Source organism: Falco punctatus (genome assembly GCF_963210335.1).
Source record: "Falco punctatus genome assembly, chromosome: 9".
In the NCBI taxonomy this organism is placed as follows: Eukaryota; Metazoa; Chordata; class Aves; order Falconiformes; family Falconidae; genus Falco; species Falco punctatus.
The window spans coordinates 6407823-6434207 of record NC_137589.1 but is presented as its reverse complement, the minus strand read 5'-3'; the positions used below and the strand labels follow the sequence as shown (position 1 = coordinate 6434207).

The 26385-nt window shown below is 39.3% G+C and overlaps 1 protein-coding gene across 1 annotated transcript in view; it reads left to right on the top strand.

The window, feature by feature from the left end:
• Nucleotides 1-26385, top strand: part of PLPP4 (phospholipid phosphatase 4) — a 118595-nt gene that overhangs the window by 55783 nt on the left and 36427 nt on the right. Inside the window, exons 2-3 of the mRNA XM_080401024.1 lie at nt 18424-18532; nt 22889-22979. Coding sequence (XP_080257150.1) covers nt 18424-18532; nt 22889-22979 — 200 coding nt within the window. The remainder of the gene's footprint in view (nt 1-18423; nt 18533-22888; nt 22980-26385) is intronic.

Below are 26385 nucleotides of genomic sequence, written 5' to 3'. Positions count from 1 at the left end.
TAATTCTGACATTGTAATAGATCATTTAGAGTATTAATTGCCATCTAGAAGTACTGAACACTATAGTATTCTAAATTCAGGCTGGTGCTCAGTTTCATGAAGAACTGCACTTTATTTACTTGCAATGGTTGCAAGAATAGCTTTTATATTCAGATGATCTTAGCATTAAAGTAATCATTTGCTGTTGAAATAGCATATGATATTTCTCTCAGTTTTTCTGAAGAGGCAGTTACCCATATTTTGAAACTTTTATGTTTGGGAGGTTTAAATACTGTGTTTTCTGTGGTTTTGTAGACAGCCAGGGCAAAGATTCTTATGAAGCATTGAATTAATTGAAATATCTTGTCAAGTATGAACAGTTACTGGTGAATTTGGAAGCCCTAGGCCTGGAATCCAGGCAGCAGTGATGTAAGCTGTACTGCAGAACCTATTTCTAGGAATGCAAAGGCTGTACAGTTCCCACCTCCCCTGGAAAGGGATACCATTAACATCAATGGTCATCATCTACTAGGGCCGAGATGCTCTCACTTGTGAATGCCAGCTGTGACACAGATATTTGTCCACCAGGAGCTGGCTTGAGGAAAATTAGTTCATTCTGAAAAGGTTTTGATGACTTTGGGTCACTACTAACCTTTAGTGGAGTTAGTGTTAGAAGTCTGACCTTGAAGATAATGGTTCCATATGCTATTTGCCAATTGTGAACCATCTGTGCTTCCCAGATGTCTTTTTAGCTCCAACCTACTGATTAATATAACTCAGACTAATATACTGGCATATTTTGTACCATAACATGCAAAAGAAAAAGGTGCATATTCCATGTTGTAGTTTTGCTTGGTGATAAATGTCATTTCATAAAAATGGAGGTGTGAAAACTTATGTTGATGATTGCTGAAATTGAATGTATTGCCAATTTGAATGTGTTTTACAGCAACAACAGCCATATTTTCTATTCTTAAGACTGGCAACCCTTCCCCTCCCCCCCCCCCCCAGTTGCCATAATTATCAACTTTAGTCATTCCACCCAAGGCAAAAATCTGTTATTTAAGTTCTCTTCTATCATGCAAATGTACGCCATTACAAGTAATACATATTTTTTGGTGGGTTATTGGTTTAGGATGAACTCAACAGACATTCATGGACTATAATGGTAACAACTGTCCCGGTTCTAAATGTGTTCTTAACAATTGCTAAGTGCTCACATAGTACCTAAACCTGTCTTTAATTGCTGAAATTCACCAACTTGTGTTTAGGAAGATCTGTGTTGAAGTGCATTTTAGCCTTCAAGATTTGCTAGTATTGAAGGAGGGATTAGTTAGGAGAGATTTATTAGAAGAACTACAGCTGCCTGAAATTCAGAAGGAGTTAAAAAAACATCCAAGTAAAAAAACCCCAGCCAAAATCCAAACACAACTGGTTGCAGTCAAAAACATAATGCATGCTTTACTGGGAAGGTAAAGAGACATTCTTTGAGTACCTTCAGCAAAATAGCTTTCAAGCCACAAGTTACAAACTGTGAAGAGGATAGCAATGTTTCTGTTCTGACCTACAGTTTTTTCCTATTTCCTTAACAGTAAGAAATTAATTTTTCATTTTCAATATGTTTAGCTTTACACCTTTTGACTGGGCTGAACTGATCCTAATGAGCATAGGTGGCTTGCTACTTCCTAGGCAAAGAACATTCTCATGCTGTAATTTGACCATTATGTTGTTACTACATTATGCAGTTTCAAATATTTTTCAAGTAAATCTTGAGTTAATCAATTCTCACTTCATGTTTTTGTTTGTTTAGGTTTTTTTATTTATTAAGAAATACCTGTGAGTACAGAACTGGACTTTTTTTTTTTTTAAAGTTTTTTGTGGAAGGTCTCAGAAGTAGAAATTGTCTATTGTTTAGTATAACAATCTGTGAGCATGTACTTTATAATAGCAAAAATCAAACACTAATTCTAAGAATGACTGAATTGGGGTCTTGCATCTCTCTTTTCTTCATTTTGTACTTATTACTATGGCCTGGAGCATCTTAAGATGCTTGTTGAATGCTAAAACATGTTAAATGTGGTCAGTCTTTCATCTGCTCCTTGTAGATGGTGGCATTTGTCACGTACTGAATGCTTGATGAAAGCAAATTGTTTTGACTGACTTGGCTTTATTCAGTTAAGGCAATTGTAAAAAGATTTGTGAGCAAGTCTGATATTTTTACACAGGAGTGAAGCCTTTAAAACAATGTTCTTCATCTGTCCTAAGAAGAATTCATTGAATGGTAGTTCAGAGTGAACCTGTAATTGCCAGTCGGGAAGTCCTAGTTTCTTAGCAAAATACTCTGGTTTAGATATCTCCTTGCAAGGAAAACTTTTTCAACAGTTTCCTAAGTTTTGTAAGACCACGTCATTGTCTTGGTAGGAAGACAGAAGAATTTGCATGTGTGGTAGTGTATTTAGCCCAATGACTTGTCAACAACGTGTCGCTGACGTTTCTAGAACTGTCTAATCGATTAAAAAGAGTCTTTCAAGGATTGCTTCATCAAACCTTGAGCTCTTCAGTGAGTGTGATGTGATTAAAATATAAATGTCATTCACAGTAAATGCATATCTTCCTTACAGCACAGTCTCATTAGCAGTCTCCTTTGGGAGTAAATGTTTATCTGCAGGCTAACATATGTATATGTTACACACGTGAGTGTACAATATTGACTAATGCTGACATATTTTGTGTGTGTGTGCCATGTTCAGGCTCTGGTTTAGCTGATTCTGTGCATATTGGGTTTCTTACATGTTTACAGTATTAAGATTTTAATCATGTTATGAATATGTATGAAATGATTTAGCATGGAAAGCTCTTTCAAGTAGCTCACTCTGTCATGGGTGGTGATCTGGATATTCTGCATATGTTGCCATCATAAATGATACTATGTATTGTCTTGTTAACACAGAAAATCAATTAGCTGAGGAAATTTCACAATGCTGCTGTTCTGATTTACTCTTCTCACAGTTTGTGCTTGCCTTTTCTTTGTCATATCTGCTGGATTTTTGGAGGATAGACTGAGCTGAGAATCACAAGCAGTCAGAGATCTGTAGGTAATACAAGCCAAACGGTACTGAGAAGAAATCACCAGTCTGAGACATTAAGACTTATTTCCTCATGCTTACACCAATAGTGCCAAATTAACACGAATCAGTTGGACCAAGATTTTGAGGCACCTTTTAAGCCTAGGTGCTCTTTCTAGCGGCATGTTTCAAAGCAAAGCAGGTATTTGGCCACATGAACAACTTGGTCTTTTAGTGTCCTACATTCTCAATTTGAGTGTCCTGTAATTGTTTGTTTAGAACTTGTTTTTTGGCTTCTAATCTTAGAAGTCTTGGACTTCATTCGTGTGTCCCCTAATTTCTCATCAAGAAAGGAGAATAATACTTCTTTTTCTCACACTCTATTAATTTAATGGATAAATTCTTTGTTGTGAGGTATATGGACAGTAGCCAAACTCACTGAACACTGGAGCTTTTTCAGTGTTAGTTTCACAAATAGAAATGATACTAGGAAGTGAGAACATCAACATGTTTGATTACTAACCTGTTTAAAAATGGCTGCTGTATTGTGAACCATAACTTAGATGATAGTAAAATGAGGAAGAAGTTTAGTTCTGTGGCCCAGGTTGAAGTCTAGCTCACTGAGCCCGGTTAATAAACAGTTAAGGGAAAGACCTGCTGTAAAAAAGGCCTTACCCTCTCTGGTGCTTAGGATCTGAGAACATTTATCAAAGCTTGCATATTGAGCTCCAGCGGTAAGCAACACACTTGTTCCAGTGCTCAGCAAAGTCTGTTATACCTTTGAAGTGATGGGAGAATTAGAATGCCACGGAGCTTCTGTAACTCGCTGAATACAGCTCATATATCACAAAGTAACTTGAATTTTAACTTTGCTCAGCTCTGCGTCCTTGAGAGGTTACTGTAAAAACAAAAGGCCATAAATACCTATTATACCTAGTGTAATACGAAGCACACAACACGATGACTGTGTGCCTGTCCTATTAGCTATGAAATATCGCCAAGGTAACAGAGACACCCGGTACTGTGTGGGGCCGCGGGGGCTGCGGGCGCTTCCCCCCGGCCCCAGCAGCCCCGGCAGCCGCTCCCAGCCGGGCCCGCCGCTGGCCACGGCCCAGCCCAGCGGCCGCGGGGGCAGCGCCGCGGGGGGCGCGTTTCACAGGGGGGCACAACCCGCCCGGGGACCCCGGCGGTGGGGAGCGGGGCAGGGACGGTGCCGCGGGCACCCGGGGCCGGGCCGGGGGGGCTCCCCCCCCCCCGCGGGGCAGGGCAGCCCCCGGCCGGGCAGGCGGCGCCCCTCGGCCCACGGAGCCCGCGGGGGAGCGGCTCCCCCCCGGGGCAGGGGGTGCCGGCGGGGGCCGTGCCCCGCGGGCAGCCCGCGCCGGAGCGGCTCCCGGCAGGGCCTGTGGCGCCGCGGGGAGCGGAGCCCGGGCCGGGCCGGGCCGCAGTGTGAGGAGCCGCCCGGAGGGGCCGGCGCGGCAGCGGCAGCGGCGCCGAGCGGAGCGCGGCCCCTGCCCGCCCGGGGGGAGCCCGGGGGGGAGCCCGGGCCGGGCCGGGCCGGCGGGCGGGGCGGGGGGAGGCGCGGCCCGGGCCGGGTTCTCTCTCCCGGCCCCGCCGGGCTGTGACCGGCACCGGCCGGAGCCCGTTTCCCCGGCGGAGCCGGCGCTGCCCGTGCCCCCGGCCCCTGTGAGCGCTGCCCCCGGCCCGCCCCCGGCCCCGGAGCCTCCCGCCGTGTCCCCGCTGCCCGGCCCGGCTGAGGCGGGCGGCGATGGGCAGGGGGCTCTGCCGGGCGCTCCGCACCCCCGGCCCGCGGCAGGCGCTGGGCCTTTCACTGAGCCGAAGCTTCTGTTTCCGTTTTTATTTCATTTATGGAAGCTAGGGTAGGGTTCTAGTGGCTGTGGTAACAGCTATTCAGGAGCAAATATATCTGCCTTGTTGTGCAAACTTTGTCTGTGCTGGAGAGACTGTTTTGCAGACTGTTGTATCAGTGCTTTCAGATATTGTAACTACGTTTATTTGATTTGTTTTCCCTGAGTCCCACGGGGCAAAAAAAAAAAGGGGGGATTTAGTGGCAGGAATTCTAATTGTCCTGTTAACAGGATGGGATTTACAGTTGATGTGTGTGGCTAAACTCTCAGCTGAATACATGCTAAAGAAGGATGTTGTTGTAAGTGCCAAAGCATCTGCTCCAGATTTTCGAGGAGTAAATGGTGACTTTGTGTCTTTTCTTGTTGAATCCTATTTACTCACTGACTTTGGCACTTTGTATTTATTTGCTCCAAGCCCTGATTGAGGGTGCTTTGTAGTGAGAATGCAACGAAGACTGACAGGGTTTCTGTAAGGGAAATTTTTCTTTAAAAATATTGATTTTTATACTTTGATCTAAGCACAGTCAAGCTGTGTCACAGCTGTGATTCTTGTGGCAAAGACTTTAATAAAAGTACAGTCTTACTGCTGAGAATGCACTCATACCTGGCACGGCAAACCAAGATGTTTATAGTCTCCCAGCCTGCTGGTGACTTTGAAAAGCTTGAAAGTAGTTAGCAGTTATTGACGCTAAAAGTGTATTGAGGATTACGTCTTATATGTCTTGTAACTTTTTTCCTGTAGTAAGCACTGTACTGTAAGTTGCTGAGCGGGGGACATTTGAGTGCTGCATCTATATTGACAGGGATTAGTGGACAACAACGAGAAAGCTAAAGACAACACATATGACCCTAGTTAAGGTATTGGTTGTGATGCACTAATGAACATCAGGGATTTACACTTGAATGATTAAGGAAAACTTCACTGGTTTCTGAATCAGAGTAATTGCTTTACAGATAATCCAATTAGATTGTCTTCACAGAATAGACAAAGTAGTCATCAGATGTGGCATTTGAACTGGGCTTTTCTTAACTACGTGGGTTTTAAGGTACTTTCCATTCATGTTTTTCCCTTGCCTTGTAAATGGTAAATTTATGATCATTGAACCACAAGTCATTGCTATGCAAGAAACTGTGACTGATCTATATGATTCTGCAGAAAACTAGTTTAAGAATATTTTTATTGTAAATCAAATTGGTACTCTCCCTGAGTACTGTATTTATTTCTCTGCATTACAAAACACTTTTAGCTTTTACTGTCCAAATGCCTAAATATTTTCTGTGCTAAAATTCCTCCGAATTTAATTAAAATTGCATATAGATAAAATTCAATAAGTGGGAATTGTTTTACTGTAGGCTAGGGTAAAGGGTTTACAAGTCATGTTTACATAGTAAGTGGCTGATTGAGATTACTCATGCACAGTTGAATTTCAGAGAATTGGGGAGGACCGAGAAAGACGGTAGGGGGGGTATAGAAAACACCTTTTCTGAGCAAAGATAGAAATAATTGAGCTGTTTAAACTAGAAATCTGAGGAGACATGGCAGTAAACTTCACCTCTAAGCAGTTGCCATAAAGAAGTATGAAGAAGACAAACTACTCTTCATGTCCTTTGGGAATTGTGCAGAAAGGAAAGATTTTTAAACTTGTAGCAAGGGAAACTTAGGTTGAGTGTGGGGAAATGCAACCTAATTGTAAGGACTTTTGAGCACTGTGGTAGATTACCTGAGGCATATGTAGACTCTCTGCCAATGGAAACTTTAAAAAGCAAGTTACACTGAAGTATCTTGGGAGTATTTTATGTAAAGTTTAGCTTTGCTGCATGGATATGAGGAGACAGATTAGGTGGCCTCGTAAATTGGCATGGATCAATTTAGTGCAGTGAGGTTTATACCGCCTGAGAGTGTCCCAGAGCACAATGCAAAAGAAAAGTTGAAAGACATTAAACCAGAATTTCTTGTAAGAGATTTTGGCTCATTTTGATGGGTATGAAAGAAAATGGTGTTACCGATTCAAAGTTACTTGGAGAATACTTTAGCAAAGACTGAGCAGAGGTTGATGATACTTTCTGGCTGGAGGGCACTGCCATGCCAGGTGCCATATTCTAAATATGCTGCATTGATGAGACTGTGGGGAAAATGAAATCCTAGAGTAGGTGAAATATTTCGCTCTGCAATCTTGCAGTTCAATGTTTGACTATTTTGAGTGAACAGTTTTACTACTTTAGAATTTACTATGGAGGTGTAAATGTCAGCTTAGAAATATTTTAACTTTGAAGGATTTGTGGCACCCTGCCAAGTGTTGTGAAACCTTGCAAATCGAAAACAACAGAGGAGAGTATCATTGGATATAAAATGTTGTAGTTTCATTAGCTGCCAATTTTCACTAATGGGAGAACAGATCTAATAGCCTGCCTGTACTCTTGTGGCCTGCAGAGAGGCCGTTAATAATTTCATTCATCTAGTGTCCAAGGTGCTTTACAGGAGTGTAACTATTGCTATTGGCCTTTAGTGAGTGCTACAAAATGCTAACAGTGATGTTCCTATTCCCCATTAATATAGCTTTATTTTTATTTATATATTTATTTTTAAAATTATTACAAATGCTCTGGAACATGTAGGTATTCACAGAAGTGGTTTTGGATTGAGTGATTTTAATGTACTTGGATTTGACTGTGAATATCATTAAGCCAGTCTTTTTCTTTTCATCCTTAGAGAATAATGAAGTCATTGCATACAGCAACTGTGAAGGAAAAACTGGAACAAAGTAACTTTAAAATTTGTATTAGATTTGGTAAATAACTTGGTAAAAAAATTGTCTCTTAATTATTGAAGTGTTTTATTATAAAATTTATATTTTTAAATGCATTCTGTATTAAAATTAGTGTAATGGAGGCCTAAACAAAATATTTCTTTTCAGTTTGGGTTAAAATGATATGTTTCTGCTTGACCAAAATTTAATGTTTTAATTTCACATAAAGACACTCTTGATTGAGCCTTCTAGATTGGGCCAAAATATTTCTCTCCCTTCTCTCTCTTCCTTAACAGCTCTTGAGTTTTTGGTAAAAAAAAAAAAAAAAAAAAAAAAGGTCTGAGAATGTGTTTTGGCACTTGGCTCTGGTCGTGGACAATTTGTATTTAATCCTCACTTTTATTCAGCCTATCTCTCTCAGGTACAGCATTATGTGGAGATAGGCTTCACTGCCATGCAGGTCCTCTTTCAAGGTCATGTCTCTGTCTGTTGTGTATTCAAAGGGAAGAGCAGATGTAGGGAATGGCATACAAATCATAAATGTCCATATGATAAACATATTCTAGATTAAAATGGCAGCAAATTATCCATATTATTAAAATTCAGATTCTGGTAAAACGCTGAGTGAGAGAGAAAGAAAATTTCACATGTAGAAGTGGTAGGTTTTTTATATGGGGCTTCTGAAGAGCTTGGGCAAAGGGGGCAGTGGCTGGATGAAGACAAGATCCTGCAGCACGGAGGAAGATGTTAGTTAGTGTCTTTTAGAGATTGCTCCTAAATAAGCTGCTAGGGCCGAGTTGTCACTTCCAACTGATTAAACCTTGTTCCAAGCAAGATATTAAAGAGCTATCACAGGAGGGACAGGAGTGAGAGGCATTGAAATGAGCGACCTACAAAGGGACTTTTGAAGGAGTGGTGGAGAGACAGAAATAACTGAGAGGGAAAGCTTTGATCACTAAAAGAAACTCGGCACCTTTGTGAGTTTAACACCTGACTTTCCTTCCAGGTCCAGACCTATACTCAATAGCAGTGTGGCACCAGGTATGGAAACAGAAGAAACTTTATCAGACTACTCAGCTCTATCAAATTGCTGTGAAGCTAGGATAGTTGTCCAAGGAGCCGTTGAGAGTTGTTTGGTTGAAAACAGTTCTGGATGTAATAAAAACAAGCATTAAAAACCATCAGAAGCAAAATTGTGACCGTCTGTAGTATGTTTTGGTTCATTATTCAGATACGTCCTTAGGTTATTTAAACTTTTAATATGAATTCTGGTTTTCGCTTCAGAATAATGTACAACTGCCAGCTTTGCTAATGGCTACATCAATGTTCATATACTCATGATTTCCTTTCTCTATACTCCCTCCCCCGCCCCCAAGCACAGACACATTAAAATGGCTTTTGTGAGATAGCTTACATCATAAAGTATATTTAATAAGAATAGAGCATAGAGGCAACAATTAATACCTTAAATCATGCTTTTTATTAACTAAAATGAGAGATAATGCAATGAAAACTGTAGCTGATCGTTTTCCCTTTGTTGGTATCTATTATTTCTGTAAGACTACCGCTGCTGATTAGCTGTGTGACAGTAGTGCAGCTGTACTGGATTGCCTTAAGTGTTGTACATGGACATAATAAGTAGCAGCTCTGACCTGCTCGCCCTGTGCCTGAAGTGCACCGCTGCTCCGCGTGAGCAGGGATCGCAAGACCTGAACTGCTTTTTCACCTCAGGAGCAGCTAAATGCCAAACCAAACATGTTTTTGTTTCAGAATGGTTTATTTTATAGTCTGCTGACCGGAAAGCAGATGTAAAGATCACTTCCAATATTAGGTCAAGGAAAGTTTTAAAAAATGTAAAACAAGCCAAAAAATGTCAGTTTCGTTCATTTTGCAGTGTTTTTTCCTATTTCGGTATAGCCTGTCTTGTCTCCTGCTCTTCTGTTCAAAGCTGCAATGCAGCATGACCAACTGATCCCTCTCTTCCTTTCACTTTGCTGGTTTCCAAATATTCTCCTTCTGGAAGAAACGATGGTGAAAAGGTTGTATCTAAGCTAGTTAAGTAGTTTAATGCCTGGATGCCCATTTTTATTCCCACGGAATTGGAATTTTCGAGATTTAGTTACTTCATACTGGCAATAATTACACTCAGCAACATTTAGTGCTACTTGCATTCAAAGTGCTCAGTCCGTGAGCAAGGAGAATATATGGACTGGAAGTTTTTGCATTCTTTCAGGTGCGCAAGAACAACTGGCTGGCTATGTTAATTACTTGCTCTTGTGCCGCTCATGCATACTCGGATAATCCTTTCCCTTTCCTCTTAGGTTTGGTGTGACTGGAATAATGTCACAGGAAGAAAATTGTTTACCCAGAGAGAGTTCAACGCCAGGGCTTGAGAAACCAGTAGAGGTGTAATTTAGGTACTAAGGAAACTAACATTAGGTTCTAAAACTCCAGGCCATTCTTCCTTTTTCAGCATTGTAAAAAGATTTCTGGTTCGCTATTTCATATTAGGTATTCTAAGAACATTTGCATATCATTTACATAGTATTTCATAAGCTGCGGGACTCCTGTTGTGAATCTATATTGTTGTTAGTTCAAGATTTGAGCTTTTACGTGAGCCCAGAGTCCCCAGCTGTTGCCTCCTTGCTGATTCATTTAAATGATACTGTTTCTTGAATTTGGACCAAACAAGGCAGAGAAAATTTGAGCAGAGGGGGTTGGTTTTATCCTGTTTCTGTTCATATGTACGTTCAGTATGGGTACATGTAGCTCAAGCCATGTGCTGTAGCAGACTCGAGCCTGATCTCAGGCACAGCTGTGGAAGCCTTGATAAATACAGCCCCAGATGGTGTATCAGAGAAGGGTCCATGGCTCAATAATCGTTCAGGCACACAGGTTGGCACAGACTTCATCATCTAGACATGTTTTAGTTGAAGAACTTGTCTCGCACTATGGCTGGCTTTGTTGGCTCAGTAACAGTACAGCTCACCCTGACTGGGGGTGCAATGCTAGCTGCAAGGAGGAGAGTGAAGAGGATGGCTGTTTGTCTTTGGAAGAAGTCATACCCCAATATATATTTGTTAAATTAGTGGATATATGAAGCAAATCTGGGAAGCCTGCTGGTAAGACTGAAGAAAAATACTGAAAACCGTCCTTCAGCGCATCTAGGAAATATGATAGCTATGGTAATATGTATATTTTTAAAATTGCATCAGAATTTATTTTCAATCCCTTAATCAAAATGATTTCTCATATATCTGAAGGACTAATGTGGGCATATGTGCTAATTAAATGTCACACTGCAATTGCTAGCTAATTTAAAATATTCAGAAATATTTTAAATCAAGTGATACTGACTCATCTGAAGCTAAACCTACCCTTGAGTTCTCTACTTGCCAGTGATATTAAATAGAAAACCAAACATATTGCTCCTGCCCTTTGTCCTCATCAGTCCTAGAATTTAATTCCATTGACTTTTGCCTCCTCCCTACTTAAAAGCACACCCATAGAACTGAAGTGGGGAAAGCTGTATACATTCAGATCAGAGTATTAAATGTTTCAGGAAGTGGTATGAAGGCCTTGTTTCTAGCTTCTTAAAAATACAGGAATTTTAAAAATACTATCAACTTGCACTATTCCCAGAGCTGTATTGGGCACTGAATAGAGACCAAATTAAAGAAGCCTCTTGGAATGATTTTCTTACCATTTACTTTCTGCCAGTACTGCTTTCAGTCTTTGTAAATACTTGCACCTACAAACAGAAGGTTACCGCAAATGAAGAGAGGCATCAGATCTAGCAATAACAGCTTCTGAATTACCTTTGTAGGGTGTTCCTGGTGAATATTAACTACCCTGTATCCTGCAGGACATACAGACCCAATAAAGCTGCATATTAGGATTATAGATTGTTAATCAAGAGTGGTAGGTGTATACACTGCATGTCATTGTACTGGGAAATAAACATTTTTAGCTGTCAGAAAGGCAGAGATAATTTATTGATACAGCTGCTTCTGTGTCTCTTAGTGCAAGTGTAAATTACTTAATGAATTCGTTTTAGCGTAGTTACAAGATGATGGTTATAATAACGTGTTTTCATCAAAGCCTATGAAGAACCAATAAAATATTAATTTCTGTTCTCATGTACGTGCTTCTTATGCAGTCCACATCTATTGCAATATAAATTCTAAAATATTTTACAATTTAACTCTCTATTTTTTAGTTCCATGGAGAAGTTAAAGCTGTTGCTTTCCTACTTGAATTCTTGTCAGCAGTGCACACTTGGCATATCTGAATACCAGGCCAATTAATGAGCAAGCTACAGCATTAGGAGTCTTGCTTTGATGCCGATATTGACTTTTCTTGCTGGTGGGAATTGCCCTGCCTTGCTTTGTGAAACTGGCAGAAAACATCAAATCTCTTGATACGCAGTGTTGTGCCTTAACTATAGGGGAAGTTTCTCTTTCTTATCTATTCTAGAGTTTATATTATTGAAGTGAATATTTTTAAATTCATGTCAGCTTCTTCGTTGGTGAGATTGCAGTTCATTATTAATAGTTGGGCCTTGGTTGTATTTTTTGTACCCTGGGACGTAATTCCCTTCTTGAGGGCTGAGGATTTCCCAAATTGCTTTAGAAATTAAATGGCTCAGATCTCTTTCCTTACGCTAACTTCAGAGCTAACACAGAACTATCTCATCATACTAATATGCATAGTCAGCAGCATTTTAGCAACTGAACTCCGCCAACTCTGTGGTGAGCAGAATGACGGTGATGAATTACAGGCATTGTCTCTTACCTCACCTCATCACTATCTTGTCTGCTTCAGGTCTGTTAATTTTGCATTCCAGCCACAGACCATTTCAAGCTTTGCATATTTTGTCTGTTTGTGCAGGAGTTCCTAAAATAACCACTAAAAGGTTATATTTTTTTCCCCTTAATATTGCCTAGAGAGAATAAGCAAGACTAGGTTCTCTCATGGCATAAGAGTAAGTTATTCTCTCCAGGTATATCAAATAACATGACATAAATGCTTTTCCCGTTATCGGTATGTTTCAGAATGGATAATTTGAAGTGTTGGATTCAAATGTGAGGAAAGGTGATGCAAATAAGCGGTGTTCAATGCAATGTACCCAGCCGTTGTAAACACTGGGCTCTTTCTGTTTAGCCTAGGTCACTTGCTGGAAACCCCTAAAGCAAATTCTGTCTTTCAGAATATAATTTTCTTACCTCCACTGTTGTTGTGCCCTATGATACATTCTGATTTATGGCTCTTCATTCAGAATGCTGGGGCTGTGAATCTATTGCATGAGAATCTCGCACTGAGTTATGTATTGTGTATGTACTTGGTAATTAGGCCAGCCTATACAGACATCAGCATCACTGTTGATGCTTGCAACTGTGCAGTTCTGGTGTCAGGACAACTGGTTGCACAATTTAACATGGCAGGTACACTATAAAAGCTTCTACTGCTAGATCGGAGACCTAGTTTGGGGAATACTCAAGGAAATCTCCATGTAAGAATGTGCACGCTGGAGTTCCAGTAGCACAGTTGCAGCTGACTTGTTTCTGTGGGAGAGGACGCAGTGAGTTTGCTCACACAGGGTTCTGCAGCTGGGGAATGGTGGTCAGAGCCCAACTTTTTTCCTACAAGCCTTCAGAGGTGTTTTAGGAGAGAGATCCTTGAACACCTGCTGTCTCTTCATTACTGGCTGCAGTGAGGAACTGCATACAAAAATCTTTTAGCATCAGATCTGCTTATGAACAGATGAAGCTTAGAAAAGAGAAGGGTTGGTCATTAGGTGTTTGGTGTGAAAGACTAAGTATCACAATCACAAGCTCACATTCATTCTCTTCTGGTGCTTTGTCATGCCATACGTACTTCTCTGTCCTCTCTTGGTTATTATTACTTGGGACAAGCCTTGTCTGCAAGAGACAAGGCAAAAGGCCCCCCACCAACAAACAAAAAACCCCACCTTTGTACATGCCTTAGTTGATGCTCAAAACCAGGAAGCAATATTTAACTTCCAGCGTGCTATGAACTCTTCTGACGAAGCAGACATCTAAGTCCCCAAGATTGCCCGGACCAAAGTCCCTGTGTGATTTCATGTTGTTACTCTCTGCAAGTGGAGCTGTTGGCCAGTGGCAGCCCTTGTAACACTGGTAAGTACTTCTAAGGTGAATGCTAGTCACGGTTTCATTGCTGGTAGTGTCTGTCTTGCTCTAACAGGACACAATACAATCCTAACGTCGGGCCCATCAGTTCTGTCCCTATCCTGCTCTTGTTGCTAGATTTGGAACATAGTTTTCTATTCTTAACATTTAAAGGTTTCTATCTTACCAACTTTGCCAGCGCAGTAGCACTTACTGCTATTTCTCTGATGTCTGCAAGTTCCAAATGTTACTGCTGCTTGATTTCAAGGTGCTGAGTGCCAGGGAGCGGTAGCTACTGTAAGCAGCGTTTGACACGGCAAGGCAAGGTGCTAAGGAATGCCCTGCTGCTACTTCTGGGAGGTGGAAACCATGGTGGAAGCACAGGTCAACGACTCTGTGAGGATATTTATGCAATGTTTGATTCGTTTGCTACCAGTGAATGGTTTCATAAAAAAGCATTGTTAGTCCGAATTACCACAAAACTACTGTGCACTTCTGCCTGGATCACTCTGTTGTGTGGCGCTTGCATAGCAGTTGGCTTAAAAGGCTACATGCTGTGAAATGGAAATGAAGTTAATCTGACTTGGAAGTGCTTGGGTCCTCAGAAAAGAAGATTTTTATTTAGTGTGGTGTCATAGGCAGTAGTGTTGGGATGTCCAAAGCAACCTCAGGCACTTGGGCACCTGTTCCTCACTGATGCTTTTAATAGAATTAGGGCTCCTGTTTCCCTTAGGTTGCTTTGAAAGTCATAGTTAAAGGCTCTTGAAGTTAATGGAAGTCCTTTTATGCCTTAAATATCTGTTATCAGGCTGAAATGTTTGAAGTCTTGCTTGTTAAACTGTTAAAAATGCTGGGCGAATATGTAAACATGCAGAAAATATAAGACCAAAAAGCTAACACTAAAATTTCATGTACTAATATGAAGTAAGCTTGCTAAGTTACCCGTCTGCTACCAGGGGATGTTATATGATTGAGCTTGTATTTTCAGCCATAATAGAAAATGTCTAGAAACCAGTTTTCTTTATCCAAGGAGTACATTCATTTCTAATAACATCTAGTCATTTAAACAAGCTTGTGCTGGCTTATGAATAGTAATGGACTGACTTTTGGTTAGGACGAAGGAACATAAATCACTAAGTGTCAGGCAGCTTAGAAACCAGTATGTCCTCATGATTGTTTAATAGAGTACAAAGGGAATTGCCTTCAAGCTAGTGAAATCTCGTATCCAGGCGTCCATTGGTGATGCTTCAAAAAAAGAAGAGAATTGTTCTCTTATGAGTCTTGGCATAAAAATTTAATTAGCAGCTGAGCTCTTTTTGAAGATGAAAAAAAAGTGATTTCTTTTTATGTAGTCACTTTAACTGTTTACTTTGTATTTCTGTTGCTCATACAGTCATAATCTGCTGTCTTCTACAGCTACAGCTATTTTTTTTTCTCCATCAGTAGTGATTCTGAAATGATTTTACCTGGTTGTAGCAAATGAATCTTCTTTTTTTTTTGTATTAAGTTTCAACATATTTGAACATTGTTGTTGGAAGACATTCAAAATGTAACTCAGAAAGAAATGGATACATAATCAGATTTAATATGTAGTGGATACAAAACTGCGTAACTCAGAAAGAAATGGGTACATAATCAGATTTAATATGTAGTGGATACAAAACTGCTGTTATTAAATAAAAGAGTAATTATAATAATTATTACTGTCATAGATAGATTTGTTGAAAAGAATGTTTCTTTAGGAAAGCACCAATATAGTGAATGCATACTAATCAGAAAATACATCTTTAATTGGAATTGGATACTATTTATGTTATTTATTATACTTTCATCTCTTTAGCACATGTCATTTTGCTCTTAAAGAAATTAGATCCTATGATTTAGCATGTATTTGCAGTGTCATGGTATGATTCCTGTGAGAACTATGAATTTGATTTTTGTTTAATTTCTCAGATTTAAACAACTATACTTTAACCTTAGTTTTCTTACATTACAAGGAGACAGGAAACAAAAGAACAAGAAGAGCCCCAAACCTTTAACTCTGTTGGCATTTGCTCATAATCTCAAATGTCTTAATGTCAAATTAATTAAACTTCTGGTCTAATGTGACACATTTTCCAGAAGTGCCCTGGTGCATGGATGTACTGTGATCACCTTGAAGCATAAATCTTTGTGTATTGTTCACATTTTGCAGTTAGCAGAAATGCTTCAAGGCCCAGATATGTCAAAGAACATGCGTCTGCTTCAAGACATTCCTTGGCGTATCCCTAATTCCCAGTGCTTTGAGAGCTGCCTCGGAACAGTCAGGGCAGCAGATACCTAAGGGAGTATGTCAGAAAAAATGTGACTGGCTGGAAGATAAAGTCATTGAAACTCAGCTGGCTTGTTTAACTTCTTGTATGCCCAGACATGCTTGTGCTCATCTATCTATTTATGTTGAGATGATAGCGGTGAAGTACATCCTTGCCATGGAGTCTGTGTACATCTTCATAACAAAAAAAAAAAAATAAAAAAATTAAGTCCTGGACAGTATAGCTGTGATCTTTGCTATTCAGCTCTCCCAGATGACACATACTGGATGTTCTACCCAGACCTGTGACTTTATTTGGCAAATGAACCCTTTCAACCAGCAGTTAATTGCTTCTAGCTTCTGTCAATGTCTTTAAAAGACTGAGAATAAAAATAATATACTTAAGGACTTTCAGTTGAAATTTGGAAACAGAGTTGCTTGCATCATCTATAAATCAACCTTTATTTTTTCTAGTTGAAGACAAAAATCATGAAATGAATTTTTCATATATGGGGAGGTTTATTTCCTGGAAACAGTCTTCTCTAGAAATGTTTTCCTGTTTTGTGTCTTGCCCAAGCCATGTTTTTTTAAACTTCAAAAAGATTTAAGTTTTCATTTTGAAAACACTGAACCAAAGTGTTTTGACACTTCTGAAATTCACATTGCACCTTCTTTAGAGAGTGGGGTCAGATACTCAGCGTTTGAAGAAGCTGAGTATAATAGTAAATATTCTCCTTGCAGAACCAGACTCCTTAAGTTTCCAGAAGAATGTGGTTGTCCATGTAGGTCAGTAAGGGAAACATAACTATCAGTACAAGTGACAACACTGTGTTTGACTTGTTTGGTCCTCAGATTTTGTTGTTTTCCCTAGGGAAGAAGTTCTTTGGAGCTCTTTTTGGAGTAAACGGAGAGTTTTGTGCCTTCTGTCTAGCAAAAGCATGTGCTGAGGTAAAGGGGGGCAGTAGCAGTGTGTGCTGGGGAAGTGGGAGACTGTTGCTAATCCAGAGATTGTGGACTACAGTGAGAGAACAAAGAGCAGCTGGTCGGCCCTCAGAAGAGATAAAAAGTAGGAATTCCTAAGACCCAGAAGACTGGATAAGGCTTGTTGTTTAGGAAGTGGCTGACCTGGCTAGATTCCAGGACTTGTCTTCCCAAGGGGGAGATGCCTATGTAGGGTTTCATTTTACTTTGCTTTACAAATTGCTTCAGTTTTTCCTATTTACAAAGTCAATTGTTGCAGCTTTTACTTGTATAAAACCTGGGTTTGGAGGGGTTTAAAGCTTCGTGGGCTTTTTAGGTCAGACCAAGCTGCAGAAAACTGGTCCCTGTGTCTTCTCTCAACAGCCATTCTTTCAGTCCTAGTAAACTAGCCTGGAATTAGTAAAGGCAAAACTTCCTGGGAAGTCTGGTGAGACTTCAAAGCTAAGAAGAGTTAAGGGATAGTGAAAGACTCTGAAAAAAGCAGTACGGTTTAAATGAAGAGAGACAATTTATGTAGTCCTGAAAAGCTTCTGAAACTTATCGCTGCAGTCAAAGATCACAATTCCTGCTTCCTCTTTCGGCACTGAACAAAAGATACCCACACAATTTACTTTCTGTGTGACAATGTAACCTCAACATTTTATTTTGTTGCTTTTCGTTTCCAAATAACATAATTACAAAGCTGTATGGGTTTTTTGTTATTGTTGTTGTTCGTTTAAGAGAGATAAATGACATGAGAATGGAATTAAAATGGTCAGTTTTGGTGGAATGAGACATTTCTGGTAGATTTAGGTTCTTAAGCTTCACAACCAAATCAAAATACTGGCAATCTGAAGAAAGAGATTAGGAGTAAGCATTTTTTGGTGATAATCTCTGAAGTTTTCTGTTCTTTCTATCAGTAGAGGGAATTGCCTGGGCTGCTTCTTTCTCCCTGCAAACACAACTGTCATACTTCAAAGTCTGGATCTTGACATTTGAAAGACACATTTTGTATTCAGTATCTGGTATATAATTTCTTCAGTATCAACCATCTGCTATGTGATTTTTCTAATCCCACAGTATTCTTTGCACACTTTTCCCACAAAAAATAAAATGACGATTTTTTTTCTCCACAGTGAAGTTTATGGAACTTTTATAAAGTTGTAGAATCTAAACTTTTAAAAATCATTTTCCTAAGGGTATATTTATGAAGGTTGCATTATTAAAAAGCAGTGACATAAGGGTAATTCATGCATGCCATATCATAATTAACTTTGGGGGAAGTTTTAAATCAGCAGGACTCTTCTGGGCTTTTTGGTCATGATTTCAAATTGCGAAAAAAATTGTATCTTTATTTGTTATTTTCAGTTTTACAGAATTTTTGGATCCATTCCAGAGGGTTATCCAGCCAGAAGAGATCTGGCTGTATAAAAATCCTTTGGTGCAATCAGACAACATACCTACGCGTCTTATGTTTGTAAGTACTAAAGGTTTATTAGTCATTCAATGGCTGTAAACTAAGTACACTTTCATTTGATAAGCAGCAGGAAATCTTTCAGAAGTATAGGATGTTCCTTTAATGCTATTAACAATTGCTCTCCAAAGCAGGAATGTCATAAGTGACAAAATGTAGGAAATTGTGGGGAGTTTGTAAAAAGCAGCATTACTAGGTGGCTGAATTTATTAATGTTGATTCTACACTTTAAGATTTAAGCTAGTGTTAATTTAGAAGGATGCTGGAGAAAAGATTAGAGAAGCTTTTTGAATTAGCTGGTTGGGTGACCTGACAAAACCTTGCCATGCTCTTATTAGGCTAAGTGCTTAAATATTGAAATCGGATTTGTTTTAGGCATGTTAGGCACAGAGGCATTTGCCTCTAAGTACTTTTTTTTTTTTTTTTTTTTTCTTCCATGTAGACAAAACCTTTGTTTTAGCTTCTAGTACCAACAGGTGTACTAACCATATCATAGAGCTGCTGTCACCATTCTGGTTCTTCCCAGTACAGCTCATGTTGACAAGCAGACTGTCTGTCTGATTTTGATGGTTTGCCTGGTTGTCAAAATTCATGGTTTTGGTAACCTTCACTAGCAATGATTAAGAATCATAATTTACACCTATAAGAGTACACTAAGATAGACCACTACAGAAATGCTAAGAAATCGCAGGTGTAGTTCAGGTTATTAAGGCAAGTAGGTCAATCTTTACAAAAGCTTCATCAGTCAAAGTGGAGATTTTGCAGGAATGAGCATGGTAGATGTGGTCAAATCCTATTACCCTTATGTCAAAGCATCTTTTGCTGTGTCTTCAGTGAAGCCATATTCAGAATAAATGCAAATCAGTTATGTAATTTTTCTTTTTCTTTTTTTTTTTTTTTTTTTTTTTTTAATAAGGCTCTGGCTTTCAGTTACAGAAACTTTTTCATAAAGGAACACCTTGAAGGTGCTTCCTGTTTATGTGGCAGCAACATATCCCAGCCTTCTAAGACAGAGACTGAAGGCTTGGTTTTAGATTCACCAACATATTGTTTATATTGCATTAAGAATAAGCTCCATTAAGGACTTTTTCAGCCTAGATGGCTGAAAATATATGTTTTTTCCTGGAATAAAGTGGAAAACATGTTCCATTTCCTGAAATAGAAGCTTTGTAGAAACAAAGCAAAACCCACCACAAAACCAAACATTAAATTTTTGTGCTAGGAAAGAATCTGAATTTAATTCTGCTGTTTTTCCTTAGGCTGAGCGTTACCTTGATACGTTTCTCTGATCTGTGTTTGCAACTGAAGAGTTCAAGAACCAATAGCGAATCATTGCAAAGGGATTTTCTGCAGTGGTGGAACTATTTTTGAAAGCAGTTGGGATAATCATTAGTCTAATCCTTTGTTCTCTAGGCAGTAGCCATTGGGAAGCACAGTTCTGGGATATGTGTATTACCTTTCCCTGTTAACCACTGCCCATAGAGCCAGCTTTTGGTATACTGCATGGTAGGTGGAATTTCCAGGCAGCTGTGAGTCAGTAATGTTTGTATAATCTATGTTCCCCTTCTGACTCAGACCACTGACATCTCAGCAACTTAGCAAACAGCTTCTGAAATGAAGAAATGTAGATAATTTCTGAATCTGTTTTCTTATTTAATTAAAAAGAAGAAAAATCCAACCCCAGCATTGATGACAAGTTTTCATTATGTAAAGAAACTCTTGACACTAGTGTTGTACTCTGATATTGAAATGCATGGCTGTGGCTTGCCAGAAAGCTGTCTCTAACATTTTACGAACTGCTGGATTATTTTCTATACCGAGAGATTTGAATACAAGAGAAATGTTGTGAATACTCAAACCCAGATCAAGATTGGACAAAGTTGACTTCCGCATGGGTAGCAAGCAAGCCACAAGGTCTGGGAAGACCTGACCTTTGCTCTGTCTCTCTATCAGTGGATATTCCTTGTCTTGGAAAGTAGGTACTGTCAGCTTCTCTTGAATGCACGGAAGGATGTGGGAGTCCCTGTAACTTTAGCACATCTCTGGCTTACTAGGGTGAATAATGAACAAGAGAGATTTTGTCGATGTTTCACAAAAGCAAGGCAATGTTGGAATATTTCACTGCTGGCAAAGAAAACATTACTGAGGTGCATCTGAGGAGTGTATTGCTCATTAGGCTGTTGCCAAATCTGTTGCAGACATGAGCCATACAGAATCTTTTTGCAAAATAAAGTAAAAGGAGTCTTTAGCAAGCCAAACTTTATATGTGCATTTTGCTGCAGAATAAAAAACACCTTCCAGCTAATGCTCTTGTGTAAGGAACAGCAATGTACCGCAAACATGAATAGTTCTTCATCTTTCTCAAAAATCCATATGCTTGTGAAATACAAGGAAATCTGCAGGTTTACCAGACTTCTGAAGATTGATTGTGAAATGGTTTGGAACAAGCTGCCACTTGAATTCTATTCTTTGTTGATATTTTCTGCTGCTCCTGCTTGTTCAAAAGATTTCTAACTCCATTAAACCACCACTATAAGCCTGTCAGCCTGGCTATATTTCTACATGTTCTTCAACAATGGAATGCAGATATCTTGCTTTTGCTTTTTTTTTTTTCTTTTTTTCTTTTTCCCCTGGTGGCATTTTTTTTTATTTCACTCTTTGTCTCTGAAAGCTGAAATGAAACTATTGCTGAAGATAGAGAGGAGTGAATGTTTCTGGACAAGTAACACAGCACTGACATCCTAACTTGAATCTCTCTCACACACTGTAGACAGAAGGGAGTTTTAAGTCAAAATGGTGCATCTTTTTGCACAAAACCTGGTGCCTGCCTTTCTAAATGTAAAAAAGGGGAGCACACTCCAGACTGTGTTTCAGTCTGCATGGCTTGCTGAGTTAGATGGTATTTTGCAGATGTGGGTGTGGGGAATGTGGTCCAAAAGGCACTACCAAAATAACAAATATAGTGCATTTTCACGTTGTTCCCTACTCAGATATTCTAAAAGCATAAAATGAGGGCTGGGATTAATCTGTATTATAAAAAGAAGACAGTCACACATCTTTTGTCATAACACGTCTGTCCTGTTTTTTATTTCAGTGAGTCAGTTTAAAGGAGTAAGGCACTGTTCAGCCTCAGTATAAACAGCATAATCTTACTTAAGCCCTCGTGCTCCTTGTGCCATATACAGCTTAATTTTTGCCTTGTTTAAAAACAAAACAATTATTTTCACTTTTCTTCAAGAGACTAATTGCTTTTGAAAGACCTTGATTTGTTTTTGAACAAATGTGATTGTGAAGAGGATTGTAGATTCCAGAAAGGAACTGGATAACTTAGATCAGAACCAGCAAGAAGCATAAACATACTACCTTGCCTATAAGCTGCCTTTTACCTCAGCAACTGAAGGTCTGAGATAGAAGGGATGATGGAAGGACCAGTTGGGAACAAAATCATAGTTTCCATAGCAAGCTACTGATGAAAAACTCCCTGGTATTGTGCTTGGGATAAACTGATATGTCTCTTTGGAAAGAGACGGTAAATACCCTGCTCAGGGAGGACAGGCTGCACTATACCGACACTGCACGAGGTGGGATGCTCCTCAGATAACTGGCACATTTACAGTGAATCATCAACCCCAGTCCAAATCGCTCTATGATAGTGGAGATGCTGTTCATGGAAATCAAGTGTGTGCATTGATGTGCAGATGCCATTTCAGATTCTTTGTAGGAGGAATCCTGTCGTGCAGCACTGACCATAAAAGAATAAGGTTCTGCTTAACCAATGAATATACTTGTAAATGTTCAGGTGTTGTTTTTCTGGTTTGGAACAAAATCAAGCAGTTTGGTCCCCATCCAAACACTTGTAAACAAAAGAATTATAAAGATATGATCTCAGTGCATTTGAGAATGACAGTTAAAAAGAAAACAAAAATAAAATAAATAGCATTTTAAAACATCAGGAAGTTGGTGCTGGAGTCTGTTGAATACGGTCTTGGGAGCGCAGCCTGGATGGGCTGCCTTCTGGGGCAGTGCTTAGTGTGGAAGCAATGTACAAGATCTGTATGCATCAGTGTATGAATTTTGTGGACATTATAGACTGTTGCTTTTTCATTTATGAAGCTGGCATTTTAAATGCAGCTCCAGGCAATTACAAATCAATTATAACCCACAGTTATGTTACAATGTTAATGTATCCATTGCCCTGTAGTTGCAAAGACAAATCATCCCAATTTGCTTAAGGTCAGGAGTTTGATAAAAGATCATTCAGCCTTCCAGTTTAAATGGACCTAACTGAAACTAATTATTAATCAGTAGGACTGGAAAGGAATTGATGCTCTCACACATGATATTTGTTATCTCTTACAGGCAATTTCATTCCTTACACCACTAGCAGTCATTTTTGTGGTGAAAATAATCCGGCGAACAGACAAGACTGAAATTAAAGAGGCTTTCTTAGGTAATGTATGTCATACTTCAAGTTGGAAAATGCATGATAGCTCTCAAAGATTGATTCCAGCTGTACTCTAAGCCCTGAAGAAATCTTGTCTCCGTTACAGTCCATTACAGTAGTTTTCAGTGCAGTTATAGTTGCAAGCCATCTCACAAAAGCCTTTGTTTTTATGTATGTTTCTAAAAGTACAAATTCTGTGCCTTAATTCCACATTCTAGCTAGAAAGGGACAGAATTCAATCAGTAAAGACAAGGCCATCTGAGAGGCTGTTCAGATGTACATTTTTCTGTCACAGCCGATCTGTTATTTACCTCTTATTTATACTTGCAGGTATTGTAAATTAAGGGTTTGACTGGAAAGTCCTGTGAGACTCAGCTGCTTAGTGTAGGAAATTACTCCTCTCATTGTTTTCACTGACCTTCTCCTGGAGTTTACTCTTCCCTGTTGCAAAATCCATGCTTATGGCTCAGCTTTTCTAATCACAAGCTGATGTTTCATCTTAAACTGCCAGTGGAGTTAGTTCTGCACCTAATCCTGGACTGGGAACCGCTATGGCTGTGTTACGGGTGAGGTCTAATTACGGCTCTAGGCAGCAGCTTCAAGCAGAGGAGCAGGTAGACGACAGGGATGGTAAGTCTTAAACTGTTCCAGCTAATTCTGGCTGCGCCTCTCTTTCGAAATCTTTTAGTGATATATGCCCAGATCCTTTTTACACAGACACCAAAACTGACTAAAACACTTTCATTGGCAGAGGATACTTTGAAGCACTAAGAACTGCAAATGTTTTTGTTGGCAGTGTGTTTGAAATCTGCCCAATACTGAAATTCTGCTTTACTGGCTAATTTACACTTTAATTTATTGGCCCTTAGGTCACAAGGTCAAACCAATACTCAGCCTTGTCTTAGCTAGATAGGATGTAAATGGCACTATGCCTTTGATTTTTTTTTTTTTTTTTTTTTTTTTAGATAAGGCTGCATTCCCATTAGCTTGCTCTTTCTCCAGTTGCTTTACCACAAGTGTGAAAACATCCTAGTTTTGTTTTGGCTGCTGCCAGTCATTTGTACTAACTTCTGAAATGTCTTATAGTGATATTTTACTGGCAAGTCCATTCAGTAGAAATAACTATTGATTCATAAAATGCATACAGTCACAGTTCTGAGTTTCACTTTCTCTTGGGTAAGGAGTGGAGCTTTGGATTATAGTTTCTCCATCACTTATTCTTATCACCTTTTTCTTCTGAAGAGACATAAGTTTTTTTCTGCTGTTCTTGCTTGCTGTTTGATTCCCCCTGTAATGTCCAGTAGAAAACCTGCCAGCTTCCCCAGTATTCTCCTTGCCACCCAGACTTTAAGGAAACCCCAACCTTGATGTTCTTCTGTAGTGTACCCCTACTTAGTATCTGCCATAATTGTGGAACTTGTGGCTTATTTATGTTCAAGTGTACTGTGTATTGATATGATTAAATTTGTTAATATGTCTGGTGATGTGAGACTGCTGTGAAAATTCATTAACTGTGGTGGAGCTTTACTGATTTGCTGAGATCTGGCTCATAACATTCATAATGAATCATCAGGAATTCCCCCAAAAGGTGAACTTCTTCAGGCATCATATGTAGAGGAGAGCAAAGGGTAAAAGGATGTGAAAATGCTTTGCCTCTCGTATAGCCATTAATATAAGAAAGGTGAATCAGTGCATCTAGGATCTGGAACAGTGAGTTTCCTAATGTTGGTGCCCTTAACCCTTCCCCTGGAAGTGCCTACATCTCTACTGACTAGATTATATGACTTTTGGTGGGAAGTATGAATTTTTTCCTAAAGGGAGCAAAATGTCAGCAAATACAACTTGTTTACCAGCTTATATTCACACGGTCATTTGATACTTGCATTGCCATTGCAAGGAATAGGCAGCAGTGAACACGTGATTCAGTCAGGTGTGCAATAATGAACAATCAAGGCAAAGGTCAACGAAAAGAGTAAACTTTACCACATGTCTCAGAAAGCAGATAAAACTATGTGTTCCGTTTTTTAGAAAGGAGACTGTAGTACCACGTCATTGTTGGTCATATGCGTTTGACTTGTGGAAGATTTCAGTTCACCATGTAATCACCATGAATAACAGAGAGAAAATAATTGAAAGGAAAAAGAGAACACAGGATTGAGTGGTCGCTGTGGACGTGGGTGTTGAAAGTGGAAGACTTTTTTGAACAATGTCAGTGTCTCTAGGATTGACTTGTTCATTTATTTTTGCTGGCAGCTATTGCTATAATTTGAGAAAACCCTTGTTCTTCCTTTGATGGAGGACCTCCTTTTTTTGTTTGTGGTTTTTTTTTTGTTGTTGTTTTCTGTGGTGTTTTTTTTTTAACTTAAAGAAAAATAGAACCTATAACATACATTTTTATGATATATAATATCCTTAGGCAAAGATTTTTATGGAGACAGGATGAGTGCTGCTGAAGTGCAGCATCTGGGGCAGCAGTCCAATGAGAAAAAAGCCGTGGAGCTGGCATAACCAAAAGTTATATTACTGTAACTGTTCTGCTGGAAATCAGAGATTTGCCTAATAGTTTTTCTTTTTCTGATGGGGAATAAAATTCAGTGACTTTTGTGTCATACCAGGGAGCTATGGTGTGGACTGCAACATTAAATCAATTTTAATCTAAAAGGAGTGTATGCATTCAATTCACGTGCTGCTGAAATCACGGCAGAAATCTCCACAGGCTTTAGATGAGGTTCTTTGGAAAGTCTAGGGACTTGGCATGCAAGTACAAATAAAAAAGATGATTCAGTCATACCTAGTATGACAGTTCCTGTTCATTACTCCAATTTCATTTGGAAAATTGGTTAATCCTGGGGGCAAGTGTAAGGGGAAAATTTCAGGGATTTTAGACAAAACATCCACATCCTTTTGAAAGAAAAATAATAAAAATACAATTCTAGTTTTAGTGAAAAGGCAATTATTTAGCTTGAAAGTGGACTGTTTAATTGCATTGTGCATATGCATATATATACAAATACATAAACACGCACACGTGTACATATATATTTTACTTATAGGTCTATACAGGAATTCTCCTTGACCCAAAGAGCATAATATTTTCATCTAGTAAATTGCAAAACTGATGCATACAGTGCTTGATTCTCTAATAATTGTTCCCATCTAATGATGTATGCCTGTGCAAATGACACTATAGGAAAAGCAGCTTTGTATAAGGAGGTAAGATTTCTCAAGAATAAAAGCAGAACAAAGTCAGTCATGTGATTATTGTGATGCTCTGGGGTCTGTCCTTAGTCTGGGTAATAAAAACAATAGGCTGCAAAGGTCATTCAGTTTTCAGTTCAGTAAAGGTTTCAGTCTGTAAATCAAATGCTGTACTGCTGCAATGTATAGCTTGGTATTTAGGTTATTATTGTTC